This window comes from Botrytis byssoidea (assembly GCF_014898295.1).
Source record: "Botrytis byssoidea strain MUCL 94 chromosome Unknown BBYS_018, whole genome shotgun sequence".
Taxonomy (NCBI): domain Eukaryota; kingdom Fungi; phylum Ascomycota; class Leotiomycetes; order Helotiales; family Sclerotiniaceae; genus Botrytis; species Botrytis byssoidea.
The window spans coordinates 536,468-555,954 of record NW_024065859.1 but is presented as its reverse complement, the minus strand read 5'-3'; the positions used below and the strand labels follow the sequence as shown (position 1 = coordinate 555,954).

Here is a 19,487-nt window from a genome sequence, read left to right as displayed (position 1 = left end):
GCTCGCCGAACTTCGAGATAGTTCTGGAGATAAATTCTCACAAGCTTGCCCCCGCAGCAGCTTTTGGACTAGTCGTCTCTTTTCTGGTGTTTGGCCTCTTCCTCAGCATTTTGTGGACAATATCCATCAGAACTGTAAGACAAATCCTCCGGTGAACAATCATTCATGATGGGGAAGAAAATTTCCTTCTACCGTTTGTTGAATGAAGGGTCCAGTGATATTTCCTTGCTGGCTGTCGGTTCATGACCTGGTGATCATTCATCGGCTTGAAATGATGCCTGAGAAGTTACCTCATTCACAAGCCTTTTGCCATAGTACGATAAGTTAAGTATCTTACTAAAAGTTCTGGGAGTAACTCAGTACCGAGAATCAAAGAAGTAAGGTGTTGGAGTCTCATCAACCAATATTATCGAAATGCCTAGCAGATTCATAATTTGGTGAGAAACTTCAATCTGACGAAAGCTTTTGATTCATCACTTTGAGGGATTCGAAACTTCACAGAAGGTCTCATTACTCAAACAATCAGACTGTATGTTTCTATCAACATCAAAATCAAATGATAGGTACTTGGATTGATTATGGGGTTTTGAACTCTGGGAAATGTTTCACCTGCACCCACTGTTTCTGGTAAGGATCTGATGACTAATCAACCCACAATCAGGGATGCTGGAGCATCAAAATGTTTATTTCAACATCACTTTCATTACGATCATATGTAAAGCCGGCAGCTTTTCAAATCCACGCACATTTACATGTCACTCGTGGAGTAATCTCGAGAAGGGGTTTCATGTTCTTGTTTCATTAAACTAATTCTATTCAGAGTGTCTTTCTGATAGCTGTTCTCCATGAACTTTATCCTTGCGTCTAACTTAGCAAACTTTTTTGAACATCATTCCCTTCATATGTGAAGATTCCAATGCTCTGGATGCTTTCTTGTTTGTTCTTCTCAGACGGTTGGTGGAGGGATCTGATTTGGTGAAGCAACAGGAACAATCTCAAAGAGTAAACAAAGTGTGTGATCAGGAAAATCGTCTGTGTTTGTACTGCTGATATCGAGATTCGACTCTCCGTAGGACCAAATGGTTATACTGTTGACCTTTTTGACACCCAGGCCAGTTACTACATCCTTGTGTTGATTGAGTAGAAAGCCGATACCAGCACCATTCTTGCTTCCAAGAATAGCAAAGAAGGGATCATCAGTTGGATGTAAAGTTATCCTATCTCCCCAAAGTGGTATAGTGTTGTGTCCACTTGCTCTCAAGGCCATCTTAGTCATAATGTTGGTATCTTCGTTGACAATTCCTGCCCGGATTACCCATTCTAGGTTTTTGACAGCGGCGGCACCTACAATAAGAAATCAGTGATTGTTTGTCAAGCAAGGGGTTTCATGGGATAACAAACCACAGACTCTCTTGTAGTACAGGAAAACTGTATCAGACCAACTCCATATCCGGGGGGAGTTGTCGGCATTCTTGTTGAAACCCTGCGAGGCTGGACTAACGTTCTTGTCCGCTACAAGGATTCCAGGATCACAGTTGATCAAGGTTTCCCATTCTGCTCCTGTTGGCTGAAATTTATATGTTAGTTCATATCAGAAAGATGTGGTCATTGATGGTACTTACTTCTACAAGACGAGAACTATCGTGCCATAACTCATGATCAAGTGTGTCGATCTGAGAGAATCCTTTTGCAGTGTGTGCTTCGCGAACCAAGACAGGCATGGGCTCATCTGCTTCCCAAACATCTGATCCAAGGAAATTTAGTGGTTCATCCAAAGCTTCTCCAAAGACAGGTCCTTCCTCATCATTTTCTTTCATGACATAAGTCCTAAATCCCTCAGTGTAGAGATTTGCCGGATCGTAGATCAATGCCTCTTGAGATACACCACCATTCTTCTGAGTTGTCAGAGCAAGACTGTCCTGCATGGTACAATACAATTGTCTGCCCTTCAGAACTCGTGCAGCATAGAGTGCTGGATCTGCACGTGTACTAATGTTGAAGGCATGGTTATGATGGTCATTGTTGTAGCGGCGGCTGTGCTGGTGATGGACGAGTGAAGTCATTGCTTGTGTGAAATTGTCAACCTTAGTCTGAGCAGTCTGAGCAGCTTGAGAAACAAGTTGATCAATTGGGAGAGCTGCTGCATTATGATTGACTTCAGCGCTTGTGAGACTGAGGAGTGGAGCAAGTAGGATGGTGTAAACAAATAAGAGCATTAAACTCTTAGAAATGACAATACCAAACAGAGAGGGCATCTTGGCTTTTGTCAATGGTAATTGAGGTTTTTCGTACAAAGGTTTTTGTCTGTATGTGTTGTGTTGAAATCAAGAAAGGACAGGAAGGAAGGGAATCTCTGTTGGAGAACGTCGAGCCTTGTTTGGAGAAACTACAAAAGTACCCTTTGTTGAGGTCACATACGGCAAGATCTGGGTACCCGAGAAACTTCATTTTACAATTTCTCTTTTGAAAAGATTTTCAGAAGTGAATATGTGGCTGTACCTCCTCTTCAAGCAACTTGGGGGACCTTGATGGTGCTTGTTGGGAAATGAGATTTTGTGAGTCCAATGATATCATTTAGATCCTCATTTCTTTGTCTGTCAACTTGACACTAGAGGGGATGTAGACCACCCGGGACACGGCATACATCATTTTTTTAGACAAAAACTACGAAGAAATCTTTCTTTCCTCAAGTCCAGATGAAGTATTACGTTTCGATTTTAATATTGAAAATTTCTGTATGTCAATTTTATTTGGCTAGTGAACAATATTGCTCATTATCGACATAGGCAAGACCCATGATCAATTTATCAGAGCAAAATACAACAGAATGATGTGTTTAATAAGTTTGTTTTACTGTTGGTGAACTATTCATCTGACATGTAAACAATTTGAAAGTCGAATATTCCTAATTTAGCCTCATCAGTCAAGAAAAGGGCTTTCTATAAGTAACTACCTAGATGAACCATTATATTTGGATTTTATTAAAACTGACTAGACAAAAACTAAACTATTGGCTACTAGTCTACTGGCATTTCTCATATTCTAATTATCTAGATGCCTTCCTCTCATGGGGAAAGTAGCATATCTACCTGGATAGATAGGCAAGTATTTCTCTGCTAAGGACTAGTGGATTTTATAAGTCCAGAAGTGAATGTCAATACCGAAGCCGAGACGCTCGTACCATTCTCTTGTTTCTTTCATCGGTTTCCAGGGCAGCCATCTATACTGATATCCGAACTCGATCTACTTCCTTTCCCGAAGATCAACCTTGGATTAAGCTCGTTTTTCTTTAGTTTCGCATCTTGAGTAGCAATCATATCGGGTCTAGCTTGTAAATATTGTTGAGAGCCATGAGAACTAGTGTATCTTGATACCTATATACTATTCCTTTCGAGCTTCAAAATCTTCAACCTCTTCTCCCACGTTTTCCTTCATCTTTCCTCCCAATTCTCTCTTTACCTTCCCTTACTCTTTAATTCTTTACATTCCTTTACTTTCTGATTTGTCTTAACAACAACACCCAGTCCTACATCTATTGGAACTCCAATTAATGATAGAGACTGTTTACCTTTCATAAATCATTTCACTCTTTCCAGAGTCTTCAAACTGCCAACATGAAGATTCCTCACCTGCTCAGCTGGCTTTTAGCTATCTCACTCCAGTTGCAGACTGCAGTCTCCCTTCCCGGTTATACTGATCTCAATCACTTTCGACGCATTGTTGCTGCCGATTCAGGAATATGTACTGTTGATGGCAAAGCCGTTTTTGCTCATTTCATGGTTAGTTAAAAACTCAAATCTGCTTGCACGTAGCTTTACTGTTGAATGTTAACCATTTGAACTAGGTCGGCAACGTTCCCTTTTGGGGAGTTCCAGAATGGACTCGAGATATGACCGTAAGTTCTTCGCCCTTTAAAACATTAACTCATGATATCTTTGGACAGCGCTGACTTGTTTTTACAGAGAGCAAAGCAGGCTCACATTGATGGCTTTGTCTTGAACATGGCTAGCACCGATCAGAACTTACTGACCCAAGTAGCTTATGCTTTTTCTGCTGCCAAGAAAGTCGGTTTCAAGTGTCTTTTCTCATTTGACGAAACCAGTGACTGGTCATATGACGCCATCATGGGTTACCTCAATCAATATATTGGGAACGATGCATACTACATCTATAAAGGAAAGCCTTTGGTTTCTACTTTTGAAGGAGCAGGAAACGCTGATGCTTGGCGTCAAATCAAGGCACAGACTGGCATTGTCTTCATTCCAGATTGGTCTTCTCTAGGTGCACAAGCTGCTATGAAGCTTGGTGTTGCAGATGGTCTCTTTAGTTGGGCTGGTAAGTAATGACTCCCCATTTTGTTTCCTCTTCTAACACAAAAATAGCTTGGCCTTGGGGCAACACAGACATGAATACATATGTTGACGCCTCATACCACCAATTTCTTGATGGAATGCCTTACATGATGCCTGTAAGCCCTTGGTTCTACACCAATCTGCCACAGTTCAACAAGAATTGGCTTTGGCGAGGTGACGATTTATGGTATGACAGATGGGAAGAGGTTATGTTTTGGCAACCTGATCTCGTTGAAATCATATCATGGAACGACTACGGAGAATCTCATTATGGTAAGTCTCAATTTTCTCCTTTGTGGTTCATGCGTTTTACTGCATTTTGCTAATCATATCATGTGACAGTTGGGCCTATTGATGAAACAACCATGGGTGCAATGCGCTCTGCTCCTTTCAAGTATGAACACCTTTCCACAACTTTTGCCGGCTTTCGCGCCCACCTTTACTCCCCCGATCTCGAGCACATTTCTCCTCTCCAAACATATCTCTTCTCTTGCCTACCACAACTCCGTCCTTGATAGAAAATGCTAACATCATGTTTTTAACAGTTATGCTTTGGGAATGCCCCACGACGCCTGGCTTTTGTTCCTCCCTTACATCATTGAAACCTACAAGACTGGCTACTCAAGTATAGGCCAAGAAGGAGTCCAAGCTTGGTATCGTCCCAATCCAAATTCTGCAGGTTGCGGTACGAATGGCACAACAGGGAACACTGCTTCTCAGTCAGTATAAAGCAAACCCCTCCTTCCATTTCTCATTGTCAACACACGGTTGCTAACATTGAATGCATTTAGACTATTGATTGAGTTTCCTCCATCTAAGGTGGCACAAGACAAAATCTTCTACTCTGCACTTCTCTCTTCCGAAGCAGATGTCTTCGTTACCATCGGTGGTGTTGATACTGGCGCTAAATGGTTGAAGAAACCATATTCAGGTGTAGGTATCTATCACGGAAATGTTGACATCAAGGGTACTGGACCTGTGATCATCGTCATCAGCAGAGGCGGCACAGTCATATGCTCAGCTATTGGTGACGTCCACATCTCAAATGACTGCCAACTAGGAATCGCAAACTATAACGCATATGTCATGGGTGCAACGGGTGATTCATCCCCTGCGTTGCCTAACGCCAGTATCTGTAACTTGAACTGTACCAGTGGTTCTGGCGCTGGGGACTTTCAAAAGCTCTGTGCATATACTTGTGCAATTGGTTACTGTCCCAAAGGCGCTTGTTACTGCACCGGTATGGGAAAGGCAAAGCTTCCAAAGGTCTCGGGACCAGTTGGCTATCCTATCGCTGGAGCCGATGCAAATTACGAGGGTTTATGCAACTTTGCTTGTGTTTATGGCTACTGTCCTTCAGAACATGTAAGAAAATCTCCCTTCTCAGTGTCTCACGCGAAACTCTGCTTTCATATCCTGTTCTCCTGAGCAGGCTAGCTATGCTTCAATCTTTCTCTTGATGCGGAATTACCCACGCCAACATTTTATAGTGTGGTACTGTGTCCGGTCTGCCAATGGCCACACCAACAGTCTCGCCCTTTACGCCTCCAGCTTGTGTCCTTGGTAGTGGTGCTGGTTTACTCGAAGGCCTTTGCAGCTTTGCATGCAACTTTGGATTTTGCCCGTTGAACGCTTGCGTAAGTAGATAAACTATGTTTTGTTTCCCCTCAACTTTGGTGAAAATTTACTAAATCTTCCATCTACAGACTTGCATTGCACAAGGTCCACTTAATGTACCACCGAAAGCAAATCCCGATATTGTGGGCGTGCCTGCAGCTGGTCTCGATCATGCTACTTTTGGGCCACTCTGCCAATTTACTTGCTGGCATGGATGGTGTCCGAGCGATGTTTGCGTAAGTTGATTCCATTCTTTATACCTCACGTTGGATTTGCTGTTAGACTTGCTGTTGAACTTGCATGAACGCTCATGGTGGTTTTAATCGATCAATTTGATGGATCACTTGAGCACATAATCTCATGCAAGCTTCTCTGTCTGCACTTACTGCTTGAGTTAGCTTCTATCTTCTGTTCCATTTTGGAAGTTCCATCACTAACATCCCCTAGACAAAACTTGAAGATGGTTCAGGTCCAGTGTATATTGACCCAGCCATATTTACAGCTCAAGACCCTGAAGTCGATTGCAATCCTCCTTGTACATTTGTAAGTTATACATCGAATTCATTGTTCCATACTTTCCATTAATACAGAAAACAATCGTGAGATCCATCCACTAACTCTCCCTCACCATGCAGGTATTCCCACCCAGTACATATCATGGTGAAACTGTCTTCTCTTTTCCACCAGTCAAGACTACTTTGGTTCTCGGCAAAGGCAATGACGCTACTGTTCTCACCACTGTTATTACCCCCAAACCAAGTACAGGATCAACGGTTAGTTTCTTTGACATGACCGTCGGTGATTCTTCCGATTTCTCATTTTCTATGACATCGATGTTCAAGCCATCTCCTGTGGTTATTACAGTCAATATGATCTCGATTGTATACACAACTCAATTGTGGTTCAATCCTGTCACTTCGCCATCCAAATGGCAAATTGGTGGTGATGCGTCAGCAACTATCACAACTACATCAAATGGCGTTGTCCTTTTCCCTCCTGTTGAATGGCCGGGTCTATCGGAGACCACTTATTGCTCCGATGTTATCTGTCAAACTTTCTCGATAGATCAGCTTACAAGTCTCACCAATGATCCTAGCCGCACAACAGCCATCATATCCATTCCGGTACCGAGTACCTCGGGACAGACTACTTCTCCGATTATTGTAGTTACAGTACCGGTACAATCGTATGGTTACTATTGGCGCCCGTAAGTCATAATGCTCACTTCAAGTTATAGCCTCACAGTTTTCACTTTCAGGTGCAGAAAGTTCAAAGAGCAATTACTAACTCATTATTCTCTAGTAAACCCAACCCTGTTGACCCTAAAATTCCTTTCCCAACCTTCCCTCCACTTCCATGGCCTCCAGTACCAAAGTTACCTTGTATAAACCTTGGAATCGTCAAGATTAACTGCCCCCCAGATAAGAAACATCCCACAACCAGATTCAGCCACGGTCCACCGAAGTCCACTTGCACACAACATTGCGGTACTATCTGCACTGTAAACTGCGATACCGCCGGTCAGCCCAGTAGTGAATCCGAGACTGAGACTGAGTGTGAGACTTCGACTGTTACAGATATATTTGGTAAGTCTCCTTCATATTTATTGTTGCTTTACTTGTCTCCGCTTTTCTTCTCAAGGCAGAGACAGCTTTAAATCTTTCAGGTTATCGTGTACTTTTACCTGGGCAGTCACTAACTTTTTCGCTCCCATAGTCTCATGCAAAACTGGCTCATGTACAACTACTAAGACATCTTTGGCCTCAGGATGTACTGTGTTGGCAACAACAACTACTACCGTAAGTACAATGATTTTTTGTGTTCAACGCCCTCCTTTCACAACAAACATTTTATAGCAGACAGCGACTAATTTTTCTCTGTTGTAGCAAGTACCTTGGTGTCCAACTGGTGTTCCTGGTGAGCAAGAGGAAGACACAGACAATTTAGACAACGCTCCTGTCGTCTACGGTAAAGAAATTGCCGGTATGCCCCAAAATGGTGTCGTCATCGTGGGAGGCGTGGGAGGCGACCGCCATCCTATCTACTATGCCCCAACTAGCCCATATGGATGGTATTGGTGGTATCCTGCTAGTCTCACGTCGGTCGGACTACCTCCTGAGATGTTGTCGCCTGGCACAGTCACCACCGCAGTATACCGCAGCTTCTTGCCGGCATATCCTACCGTCCGCATTATTCCTCCCATTATCGGAGCTACACGTTTGGCTCCCACAGGTAACTATCTGGAAAAGCGATACTTTGTCACAGACCATGATTGCGGAACTTGTTCTGGGGATGTATGTAAAGAGCGAGCTGCGAGTCCTGGACATCCCCCTTGCTGTGCCGACAATTCGTGCGGACCTGTGTGGCCACTTTGCAACTGTAGACCTGATGGTGAATGCGCAGGTACCGATCCTGAATGTTGTTTCCTGGATGGTGGTTACAATTGTGCTTTTCAATTTAACTAGGAGCTTCAAAGGGATAGATAATGACTCGATGGGGTTCTTGATTATCTGCGATAGATGCAGACCATAGATACTAGAGTTTTCGGGTACATCCTGTTACAGTATCCGGAAATTAGTTAGACAGCTGTCCACTAATATAGTAAAATGATACGATATGTAATTACTTCGTCTCCCAAACTTGATGATTGTGACTGTAGCAATGGTGTATTCTCATGTGTGCAATGTATAATACCCATGATCTCAACAGAATGATTCGAGGGATTTATACCACTAGCACCAAATTCCATAATGGCATGAGTTTCACCTATACCAGTAGCGAGAAGCTACATATAATTAACCTATTCCAAAGTTGCAGCATCACCGCCTAAACCATTCCGCAGAAAATCGGAGCTCGAGACATACGACTATAGACTCTACTCAGCAATGAGAGCAACCTTAACACCATTCCGACTACTTTTTGAAACCCTCAACTCTTCCACCTATTCTTCCACCTCATCTCTACACTCCAGATACTTCCATTTCTGTGCCATACGTGCTAATGTATATGCAATTCCTATTTCTGCGAGGTGTTGGGCAGGACATGTACGGATGCCCCAACCAAAAGGTATGTAGGCTTCTCCCGGACGGAGAGATGGGTCTTCCCAGAGGAACTGGAGGGGTTGTTAGTTTATTTAGGGGTATAGGATGACGTGCGAGCGGAGGGAGGTCATTTATGATTAAATGGAAGATATAGGACTGGGAGATTTGAAATCGGGAGTGCCTTCTTGAATGTTGATTCGAACCTCTCAGGGTTCGGAAAGTGAAAAGAAATTCATTCAAGAGAAAGGATGAGATTACAGAATGAGAGACTTATCAGTTGGACGTTGGATCCATCAAGAAAATTGAAATCTTGGGAATTTACCCATCAAGCAGTGGACCAACTGGTGGACTTTGTGGACTCGATGAAATGTTTCGGAGATTTACTTCATATGGGGAGACGGAGTGCGGCAATCGGAATGAAAAATTTGCTCGACTTACAGGGAAGAATTTATCTCCATCTGGCTGGAAACAATCTACTAGTCTGTGAAGACTATACAGAGGAGTGATAATCACGGTGCCTTTTCGAACAAAGATGGGAGATTTGCCATCGGGACCGCCGCCTCTCGGAAGAATTCCATCCTTGTATGCTTTTCTTGAAGCAATGCTAGCTACGGGATAAAGACGAAGTGCTTGGGAGTATCTATTCAGCGGCTTCCGGTTGAGATTGACCGGAGTTACTCACTTTCTTTGATGACATTCTGCAGGCATTTCAATTTCCTCAGATTATCATGTGTAAAGCATTATCATGTGTAAAGCTCCCGATCGAGGTACCATGAGCTTCGATTACTTCCTGACGAAGCTTTCCCCACACGCTTGGGTTTTGAGAAAGTTGGAATAGTGCATTCCCGATAGTGATAGCGCTCGATTCGTGTCCCGCAAGAAACACATGCAGAATTTGACTTCGAAGTTCGTTCCGATTGTCGGTCTGCATAGCCATATCAAGTAGTAGAACATACTTATGTCCAGATCCATCTTTTTCGGAAAGTTTTATTTTTGACAGACGATCGGCACGGTATTCTATTGCTTTGTCAACGTAAAAGTCGGCGAATGCATGTGCTAATTTGATAGAATCATAGTATTTTTTATCACGATACAGAAACGCCAGTTTCCCTAGCTGAAGGCGTCGTCCAGTGCCAAATTGGCCGTAGTGGAAAGCGTCGAGAAACTCCTGGGATCGAACAGGTTGCTCTGGAGAAAGCATGTCCATGGATTCGCCGAAGAGAAATTCAGTAGATGTATCGATGAACTAGTTACGTCGAAGTATTAGCATTGGCAATCACACGGAAGGAGCTAAATCTCCAAAGTTCTTGAACTTCAACATACTAGTTTGCATAACAGTGGTTTCAAATCAACAGTGGACCCATCTTCCGGTAACAGTTTGAAGAACTTTTGCAGATTCTTTTCGAATGAAGGTAGATTGGCAACATTAGCTCTGGTGAAAGTAGGACGCATCAGAGTACGCGGGTGCTGCCAAAATGAACCATCCTATTACTCACCGTCAGTAGTAACTCTTAAAATGACATTTTCTATGAATGTAGGCAATGTGATTGTGTTGAAAAACGTTGTGGGTCTACGGGATACGTCGCCGAATCGAGATTGCTAATAAAAATCATAAGAATGAAGTGGAACTATGATCACCATTGTAAATACACCTTCGCCTAAGAAGGGAAGGGTGGCAGATCTCCTCAGAGGTTGTACTCCATAATCTTTGAAGTTTGAACCAAGCATTGTCTGCACATTTAACTGGTCAATAGTGGCAATCATGGGATTACCAAGTAGAACTGCGGCAAATGTGTCTCCAAATTGTTCAAATCTATTGGCCCATCTCTCTAGTAGTTTGGACTGTTTTGCATGCTCCATGTTGTCGCGAAAGAGATTATAGCCAAATATTCGCTCCGTATGCGGATAATTGGGGGGACGTTGACAACCATGTTCGCTTTTGATTTGCTGGCGCTTTCTCCAAAGGTGTAAAATTTTGAATAGAAAGTAGACTATCGAGACAATTAAAGAAAACGACGTGAGACTTATCATTTGCGTCATATTTAACAACTAGAATGAGAGGCATGTATGGAGAGTACTGATAATAGGAAAAGCTGTGATCAATATGATTTTCCACCAACAGTTGGTCGCCTTCTTACACAGCTTGGGCATTCTTTGGCACACAGGAACTTCTGTTTGACCATAAGATCATAGCTTCAAACCCCGATTTTACAACTGTTGCAATACAGTGCCGCAAAATGTCTTGGCCGTAGATGAGATAAGAGGCAAATGAAGTTCTAGCGCACGTTTTCTCACCACTTAGCGAGTAGAACATTTCCAGGCTTGATGCAGATTTCATTATCAGTTTGTGAATCCGAAACCAGCGAGATGACAGAAAAGGCGCAGACAGATACAAAACAATCAATCATGCAAAGACACAAACAGAGAATGGCTAGTAATGATGGACGGTCATGTGATTGATTTACACGGACCCAATCTGAAGAAAATCTTCAATGCTCATCGCTCACGAGCTTTCCATTTCATCCTTGATATACAGCAAAAGCTTCACGGTCACAGGTCACAAGAATGGATGAAGTAGGTGTGCGGAATATTCATTTCATTTATCGATAACCAGATCATCAAGGGCATAATAACATGCAGGCAAGGCGCCGCGCTAGACTAAAAGTGAACCAGAAAGAGATTAAGAAAGTTGAGCTTCACGAAGTTTCGATGGCTCCAGCGCAGATTCTACGTGGTGGTTCATCATCGGTGCAACGCTCTTCAAGAAGCATGCAGCTACACCGCTCGCTGCAAGAAGAGAAGCCACTGCGACCCAGACATATTTCCACGCCTCCACACTCTCATTAACAAGAACAGGTGCATTGGTATTGGCAGCAATTTCTGGTCCTACCAGCTCTGCATATTTGTTATTGTATATAACAGTGAAAACAGTGATGCCGATAACACCTCCCAAAGCACGACAACTGCTACTGACTGTGGCCCCTGTTCCGATTATGAATGCTGGAACTGACAACCCCAACGCCACAGATGGAATGGTGGTAGTCACAGCAGTTCCGAGGCCGAAGAGAGTGGTGAAAGCAAGTGCCATAGGGAGTCTGGTTGAATTTACCATGGCCATAAGGCCTGTAAATGAAGCACACCAAAATAAAGATCCGACCAGCATCCAACGATATGATTTCGTTGAAGCCATTACCCATCCAGCTGGAATACACCCAAATGCTGATGTAATCAAAAATGGAGAGAGAATGACAGCAATACTAACAGCATCGGCTGTAAAAAGATCGAAGATCTCTTGTGAATACAAGACATTGACGCCAAGAAGAAGCATGCCATCTATTATGCAAACGAAAAGCAAAATGGGAAAGTTCATGGTTTCGAAAAGTCGATGATCAAAGATTCCTTCGGTGACGACGAAAGCCTCATAAATTCCGAAGATCACGAGGCCAATACACCCCGCAGTAAGCGTTCCGATGCACTGTCCTGATCTCCATGGATGAGTAGTTCCACCCCAGGTAAGGCCAACGACAAGGTAAGCGAACGACCCTGACATGAGGAGAATTTCAATATTATCGATTTCTTTTGTGATAGAACTGAGCATCTTGTGTCGACCAAGTCTAGGACGAGGTGGAAAGTATGAGAAGGCAATCATAATAGCTGTTATTCCATAGATGATGCTGTTAAAATAATACGCTCATCTCCATCCATCAGCTCCTCCGGCATTCATCTTGACAAAAGCGGCAGCAAGAAAAGTGTCAAGAACAACGAAAGCGCTAGCCATGGCTTGTGAGGCTCCCATAGCCCAGGGACGAAGTTTGTTCGGAATGATCTCCTGGATTGCTGAGATTGATACAATCTATGTAATCGTTAGTCCAAGGAGTGGCAGGAAGTGTGTAATTTAACTCACACATCCAGCATTAGCAGCTCCATTCAAGATGTTGCCTCCGATGATCTGGAGAATATTGTCTGCTTTTCCTGCAATTATACTTCCAATCAAGCCAAGAATGGCACCGCAAACCATAAACCATTTCTTTCCCACTCTGTCGCTCAGACTACCAAAAATCGGACCAAGAGCGACAACGACGAGAAAACTTCCGTTGGCAATCCATGATGCGAGAGCTGCATCTGCTGGACTTTTAGCAACAGAGGCGACCTGAAACTTTATGACGGTGTTGGCCTGCGCAAAGGTGTTATTATTCGTTGATCAGCTAAGATCGTGGAAGGTATCTACGGTGTTGGCCAGAGCAGCACAAGAATTTGCCATTGAGAGAGAGATAAAAGCTATAATTGTCTTCCAACTCAGTTGATAAACACTTCCCGGCTCATCCTCATTGCCTTGCACCACAACAGCATGATGATGACGTCCGTGGTTCTGTTGAATCGTCCCTCTCTCGCTATACTCCACGGTATCGACTTCGGGTTTTAGATTTAACATGATGGATGAAGAATGGAATTAAAAACGTATGATATTTGCGCGTTTTCCCAGATTCCGTATACTTGCAGAGTCTTAAGAATGGGCAAATTCATGATGTTCAAAATGATAATCCCGTCGGGAAGTGGATGGCCCACTACGATTTCTCTCCATATTCATCGGAAAAGTTTACCATTTGGTATTGGTGTACGGGGTACCCCGCACGCGCGTACTAGATCCATTCCGTAGACTTTTGTTTGTAGAATACCCGACAAATAGGAACATAAAAAACCATCAAACTAACAATACACTTTTTACTAGTGGTCAGCATCTTACATTAGGGTCAATATATTCTCTATCAGTGTGGGGCATAGCTTGTTATGACGAAGTAACTAACGAAGATTAGCCTGCCAGGGCAAAGGCCTCAATTTCTGAAGGCTGAAGAACGAAACAAATTGAGACTCTCAAAGTATCAAAGATCTCAAATCAAGCATTTCAGAGTAGCTCCGTATCAAAAGCCAATTCATTACACCGCGATGCGCATATGGGTTTGGTATCATAGTAATAAAGTTTATTATGGAGAAGTCATCTCTAATCTTCAGCTACAAGCATTTGTGATCTTCGGCTTAGGCGAAGACGTCACAAAATTTGTTACTTCTTCCAAGTCCCTGGTGCAATCTACCAATCGGCCTCTTAAAGCTGACCCTTTTCCAGCAGCCAAATAAACACACGTCCAAGCTGGTAAATCAATACTGAACTCTGGGTGTGATTTATGTAACTTGGCCATCATTTCAATAACATATGGTGCCTCAACCTTCGTCTTCTCCGGATAAGCGGTCTGATGTAACTCGGTCTTGATCTCACCAGGATGAATCGAGAATACTGAGATGCCGTTTTCCTCGAACCCGAAAGTATCTTTTTGAAGCATATTCAATTCTCTTTGCAAAACACCTCCAAATCTTGTAATGGCTGTCTTCGCACACGAATACCCTGAAGCCCAAGGCAAGTCCGCACCTGCTGCTCGAGAACTCGTGAAAATTATTGTACCGGAATTGCGTTTCTGCATTGAGGGAAGAACGATTCTTGTTAATTCTGTTGGCGCTTTAACGTTTATTTCCATTTGTTTCCACCATTCGTCTGCGTCTGTGATATGAAAGGGCATAAAAGTATTTGTGCCAGCATTGTTGATAAGAATATCGATGGGACCAAGTTTGCTAGTAGCCTAATAGGTCATTTCATCAGTATGTGTTCCAATAACGGACGAAACAAAATCTCATTCATACCTCTTCAACCAAACGTTCCAGATCAGATCTTTTACAGACATCTCCGACAACTCCGATTACTTTCACATCTGGGAAAGTTTTCGAGAGTTCTTGAGTGGTTTCATCTACCTGACTTTCGGTCCTCCCAGTTACGGCGACAGAAGCCCCGGATTTTGCAAGAGCATATGCGATATGTTTCCCAATACCTCTACCTGAGCCTGTAACTAGCGCAACTTTGCCATTCAAGGGCTGTTCAAATTGCTTAGGTTCAATTGAAGGATATATTGAGGTTCTCAGGGAAAACTCCGGTTTTGACATCTTTTATTTTCGTGTAACATTCTCCGGAGGTTACTCTACAAAATGCGTGCGACTGAGTAATAGCACCATGGAAACAATAATGCAGAAGGGATTCGTCGGCAGTCCGCTTTCGTGAAGATACAATTTGGGGTAAGCGGGGGTGGAATGTGGAGGTTTAGTCTTCTTCACTCCGCCTCACAACGGACTCCAATTTTCGGCACTTAGTATCGGCAAGTGCTAATTCTATCGTTGACTAGAGTTTCGATCAAAAGCCTGTGTATTAAAGTTCGTTGCTAAAGATATTCCCTTCTATATATAGTATTGATAGAGATCCCACATTGCCATTGACATTTGACATACATGAAAGGATTGAAGTAAGACGACCATGACTTTCGAAATCTATATCCTTCAAATCTCACATTTCAAGACTACATTGCTATCACACAATGCAGTAGAGCTCTAGCTGATGGTTATGATCAAAAAGTATGAAGCGCGATCAAGACATCAAAGCTTTTCCTATTAATAAAAATACCCAGGACAAAGAGCGCCTTCGGGCATCTCTCGCACCAAACATCATTGCAGACTATACACTCGTCGTTCCTGAATGGGGTCAACAAACTTTCACTGCAGACGCTTTCGTAGAAGAATGGCTCGGCCCTAAGAAACTCGGAGTGAAAGCTCTCGCAACCCAACATCTGTTAGGAGCGCCCTATTTCAAGAGTGTTACCGACTCAGAAATTATTGTAGTATGGCAGCAACTAGCGAGTCATGCGCGGAGAGAAGTAGGCGAGGATTACAATCACCCGCATTGTAAGATTGGGGAAACATCGGATGGGAGATCGTATATGCAACAGACATTTGTGAAGGTAGAGGGGCAGTGGAGGATTTCGGTTATTAAGCCGGAGGTGATATATCATACGGGTGATCTCATGGCGTTGGGAAGACCAAATGAGTAACGACAAAGTAGATATTTAACTTCCTGAGTGCCAAGACATACATATTTTGCCGTAAGCCTAGATAGCACCTCTTGCTTTCAAAAGTCAGAGAGAGACGTAAAATAATTTGCAACCTATGACTGCTTCTTGATGCATTTCCGATCTCTACCAAAATTTGTGTAAAAATAGTCTAGAAGTGAACGCAAAACCTAGTCAATGACAGAGCTAATACTGATGAACCATATTCCAACAACAAACCAATTTACAAACTCACTATGTATAAGAGGTCCTCAGCAAGATTGTACCGGCTGACTAATATCCAGACAACTACCAACCATCATCCTTGATCCAGCCTACATTTTCCAAAATTATTCATGCATCCATAAAATCTGAGCTGCCAAATCAAATACGAAATGCTCTAGACCACCAGCTAACATCTAATCTGCGCCTTCTGCATACCGTCCCCTTCACTTCTACACGCTTTATTACTCTCATGAACTTTCGCCTCCGTCACCTTGGTTAGCTCTCCACTTTACCAACCGCTCGGATTCACATTCATATGGAACTGTTTGGTTGTGGGTAAAACAAATATCGTTCATCTAAACTTATGGGATATTCATTACTTAGGATATTGCCAGACGAGAACGCAAACTCGCCGAGTTCACTTCCAGAACATGCTTAGACATAGCATCTTCGGTCTTTTCGTCTATATCCGAGTCTAGAGTTCTCGGTCTAATCCTTTTTTGAGTAAGATTCTCATTCATCCCGTGATAGTTTTTCTTGGGGGGGGGGGGGGGGTTGCAATACTCACAGTTTTTGTGGCTGCAGTGATGCTAGTCTGATTTTCACTCGAAGCCAAATAGATAGTCAAGACTGACACGAGAAATACAAAGACGAATTTGACGAGGCTAGTGGTCGTCGGTTCGTTGGTGGTTCTCAATGTTTAGAACGAGTCATCATTTTTGCCCTTCATTCTTTATCCAATTGACGATTCCTTGGTCGGTCTAATTGCTGTGAGATGTTGCCGTGATCACCGAGATTCAGCTCGAATTCTGATTGCTACCGTATTTTATTTCATGACAAATATCTGTTGAGCTCCAAGGCAACTTTCCAAAATCAAATACTACCGTAATTACTTCGGCGGGTAGGCCCGGCGTTCTAATCGACATGACTCTTGAGGTACACCATCCCGCAGAACTCCTAAGCTATTCACTCTCCTAGCTGTAAGCGATTTGGTGACAGTCAACCAGGAGTCGTCTTTTATAATAGAGCTTAAGCATCTAATTAAATTTAACGATTTGATCAAGAGAGTGTCCGCATCAAAACATACAATCCTCAAACTATGAAAGCCAAATTTGCAACATGGTACCGCAAAACAAAATGCAAACTGCATTTCGACAAACAATGTAGAACATGCAAAGAGATAACATACTAAAAACAGGTAGAATAGGGGAAAGATGCGGGTGCTTCATGGAGAAAGGCGGGATGCTGAAGGAAGGTAGTGCATCAAAAGGAGACGATACAATCAATTTGGGCACAAGGAGACACTACATATACAAAACTCATAAGATCAACAAATTGTAAGGCTTGACCAACAATGTGGTGTAATTTGCTGGAAGCAGGCTGGTAAAAATTTCCATGCCATAATGCAGTAGAATATGAATTCACAAAGCTTTAAAAGCGTGCATGGCCAAAGCACAGCTTTTAGATTCAGGGAGGGGTATACCAAAGACTCGACGGAATGCAAATGCAGACATGCGACATACAACTCGATAAACCGATAATTTCAAACCCCAATCAGGGTTTTGAGCAGTCCGAACCGCATTCCAAATCTGTATAGTTTTTTTACCTTTGGGGAAACCCGGAATTTCTGGGTATTATCTAAAGTCCCAAGTGAACTCCACATTCCAAATTTCTTCCAAAAGATATATGCAACATGAACATATAACTCGAACGGCGAATACTCTTCATTGAGCGACTGCACTGCAGGATTTTCTGGGTGTCCCCAGAAATTTCGGTTGTCCCTAGATAATATTTGCGTACGCCTCAGCTTGTGGAAGATCTCTACTTCTCTCCCAAACTTTGTGTGGATCGCTTTCCATTCTGCCAGTCTCGGGATTCTTGATATCCCAGCAAATGTGCCTAGCATGAGTACGTAGGAACGCCTGATCCTTATTCTGGTACTTTTCGGCTAAAACTCGATAACGACTCCTGAAGACGTCGGTGTCGATATAAGCTCCTTTAAACCATCTCTCCCCAGCTGATGTATCGAATTCTTTTCTGCCATGAAGTACCCTCCGGTTGTTGAAAATAACACATTCCCCCTCTTGTAGTCTGTATTCAAACATATTCTCAGGTGCTTCTACTCGGGATGCAAATTGCCTCAGTGCTTTAGCTATTGATAGGGAGCCAAATGGCTCGTCAAATGTCGCTTGAAATGGCGGCGAATAATTGATGTATTGGATGTTGTTGTCATTGGGGGATGAAGCATTCCCGCCCTTCTCAGAGTGTTTCGATATTACAGGATGTTGATAGTGATAATGCTCCCCAGCATTGCGATAATGGTAGCCAACCTTCTTAGTACTCAATTGAATGTAATTATCTTTATCGAGCTGTCTGGCAGCGTGGAAAGCATCAGAGAATATGGATGAGCCACCTGAGCAGGTATTCCGCAGGCAATGTAGAAATTGAAATCCCGGGGGATTAGCCATATAGAGAAGATCCATGTGTAAACCCAGATATTGAGAAGTATATGCTACATTTCTAGGTTGAGGAACAGACTTGACATCCCAGGTAACTCCATAGAAAGTGTCCCGAAGATTTCCGATTCGCTTTGCAATATCAACAACTGACGTTTCTGACTCTGGCACATCTCTAAGTATGAGTAGCCCATAATCCCGAAGCATGATCAAAGCTCTGAATAAACCTTCCTCACTGTTTACGTAGTCATCAAAAGTTACATATTGCAACTTCTGAGCAATGGTTTTCGAATCCCATCTGATAGGTTTCACATCATTGTGACGATCTGAATGATAAGCCTTGAGTGAAGAATGTGTCTCAAAGAACTTTTTAGAGAACGACGAGACATGATCTGGTCCATAGCCTGGAATATCGTCTTCCCATGAAATCGTTAAATCCCCGTTTTCACCCTTTGCGGTAGCGGTAGCTTTGATATTAGGTGGAATATCAGATGTTTGAAAGTTCTTTTGCTTTGTGGAAGGGTCAACGCATGTATGGCAGGTACAAGAATCGCGGAGAAACAATGAAGGATAAGATACACCGTTGACCTTTATGGCCTGAGTGTCATGAGATATAATCTCAGGGCTGGAAGGGGATTTTACATCCTGACTCGGGTTAACATAAATCTTCGTCGATCGCCAGGAGTGCTCAATAATACCTGTGGAACACGTGTCTGCTTGGATATGGGAGATGTGATTCGGAGACCTGGTTGGGCTGAAAATAGCCTTCGACTAATTTGAAAGATGCGCGGGGCAGCTAAAAAGTAACATGATCTGGCAGCTCGGTGACCACAGTTCAGACCAAGACGCAAGGCACACATGTTTGGAATTTCGTTC

The 19,487-nt window shown here is 43.0% G+C and overlaps 8 protein-coding genes across 8 annotated transcripts; 2 read left to right on the top strand and 6 right to left on the bottom strand.

Annotated features, from left to right (window-relative positions):
* Positions 1-946: 946 nt before the first annotated feature.
* On the bottom strand, positions 947-2,255 carry EAE97_008541 (uncharacterized protein; the record flags this gene model as incomplete). Its single annotated transcript, XM_038879056.1, has 3 exons — positions 947-1,344; positions 1,402-1,567; positions 1,623-2,255. 3 exons carry the CDS (start codon positions 2,253-2,255, stop codon positions 947-949), a joined length of 1,197 nt encoding a protein of 398 aa, XP_038730138.1.
* A 1,359-nt stretch (positions 2,256-3,614) lies between these two features.
* Positions 3,615-8,434, top strand: EAE97_008540 (uncharacterized protein; the record flags this gene model as incomplete). The annotated part of the gene is made up of 14 exons (XM_038879055.1): positions 3,615-3,779; positions 3,845-3,895; positions 3,963-4,335; positions 4,383-4,625; positions 4,695-4,746; positions 4,898-5,071; positions 5,144-5,717; positions 5,843-5,989; positions 6,059-6,205; positions 6,417-6,512; positions 6,605-7,176; positions 7,272-7,555; positions 7,686-7,768; positions 7,856-8,434. The coding sequence occupies 14 exons, from the start codon at positions 3,615-3,617 to the stop codon at positions 8,432-8,434; spliced, it is 3,540 nt and encodes a 1,179-aa protein (XP_038730137.1).
* Positions 8,435-8,910: 476 nt separating this feature from the next.
* Positions 8,911-10,870, bottom strand: EAE97_008539 (uncharacterized protein; the record flags this gene model as incomplete). Its single annotated transcript, XM_038879054.1, has 6 exons — positions 8,911-9,081; positions 9,449-9,639; positions 9,693-9,708; positions 9,798-10,256; positions 10,334-10,495; positions 10,649-10,870. The coding sequence occupies 6 exons, from the start codon at positions 10,868-10,870 to the stop codon at positions 8,911-8,913; spliced, it is 1,221 nt and encodes a 406-aa protein (XP_038730136.1).
* Positions 10,871-11,690: 820 nt separating this feature from the next.
* Positions 11,691-12,659, bottom strand: EAE97_008538 (uncharacterized protein; the record flags this gene model as incomplete). The annotated part of the gene is made up of 1 exon (XM_038879053.1): positions 11,691-12,659. The coding sequence occupies one exon, from the start codon at positions 12,657-12,659 to the stop codon at positions 11,691-11,693; it is 969 nt and encodes a 322-aa protein (XP_038730135.1).
* Positions 12,660-12,701: 42 nt separating this feature from the next.
* EAE97_008537 (uncharacterized protein) lies at positions 12,702-13,442 on the bottom strand (the record flags this gene model as incomplete). The annotated part of the gene is made up of 3 exons (XM_038879052.1): positions 12,702-12,863; positions 12,915-13,184; positions 13,239-13,442. 3 exons carry the CDS (start codon positions 13,440-13,442, stop codon positions 12,702-12,704), a joined length of 636 nt encoding a protein of 211 aa, XP_038730134.1.
* A 574-nt stretch (positions 13,443-14,016) lies between these two features.
* On the bottom strand, positions 14,017-14,998 carry EAE97_008536 (uncharacterized protein; the record flags this gene model as incomplete). The annotated part of the gene is made up of 2 exons (XM_038879051.1): positions 14,017-14,640; positions 14,702-14,998. 2 exons carry the CDS (start codon positions 14,996-14,998, stop codon positions 14,017-14,019), a joined length of 921 nt encoding a protein of 306 aa, XP_038730133.1.
* Positions 14,999-15,462: 464 nt separating this feature from the next.
* EAE97_008535 (uncharacterized protein) lies at positions 15,463-15,933 on the top strand (the record flags this gene model as incomplete). The annotated part of the gene is made up of 1 exon (XM_038879050.1): positions 15,463-15,933. One exon carries the CDS (start codon positions 15,463-15,465, stop codon positions 15,931-15,933), a length of 471 nt encoding a protein of 156 aa, XP_038730132.1.
* Positions 15,934-17,936: 2,003 nt separating this feature from the next.
* Positions 17,937-19,471, bottom strand: EAE97_008534 (uncharacterized protein; the record flags this gene model as incomplete). Its single annotated transcript, XM_038879049.1, has 2 exons — positions 17,937-19,256; positions 19,310-19,471. The coding sequence occupies 2 exons, from the start codon at positions 19,469-19,471 to the stop codon at positions 17,937-17,939; spliced, it is 1,482 nt and encodes a 493-aa protein (XP_038730131.1).
* Positions 19,472-19,487: the final 16 nt, after the last annotated feature.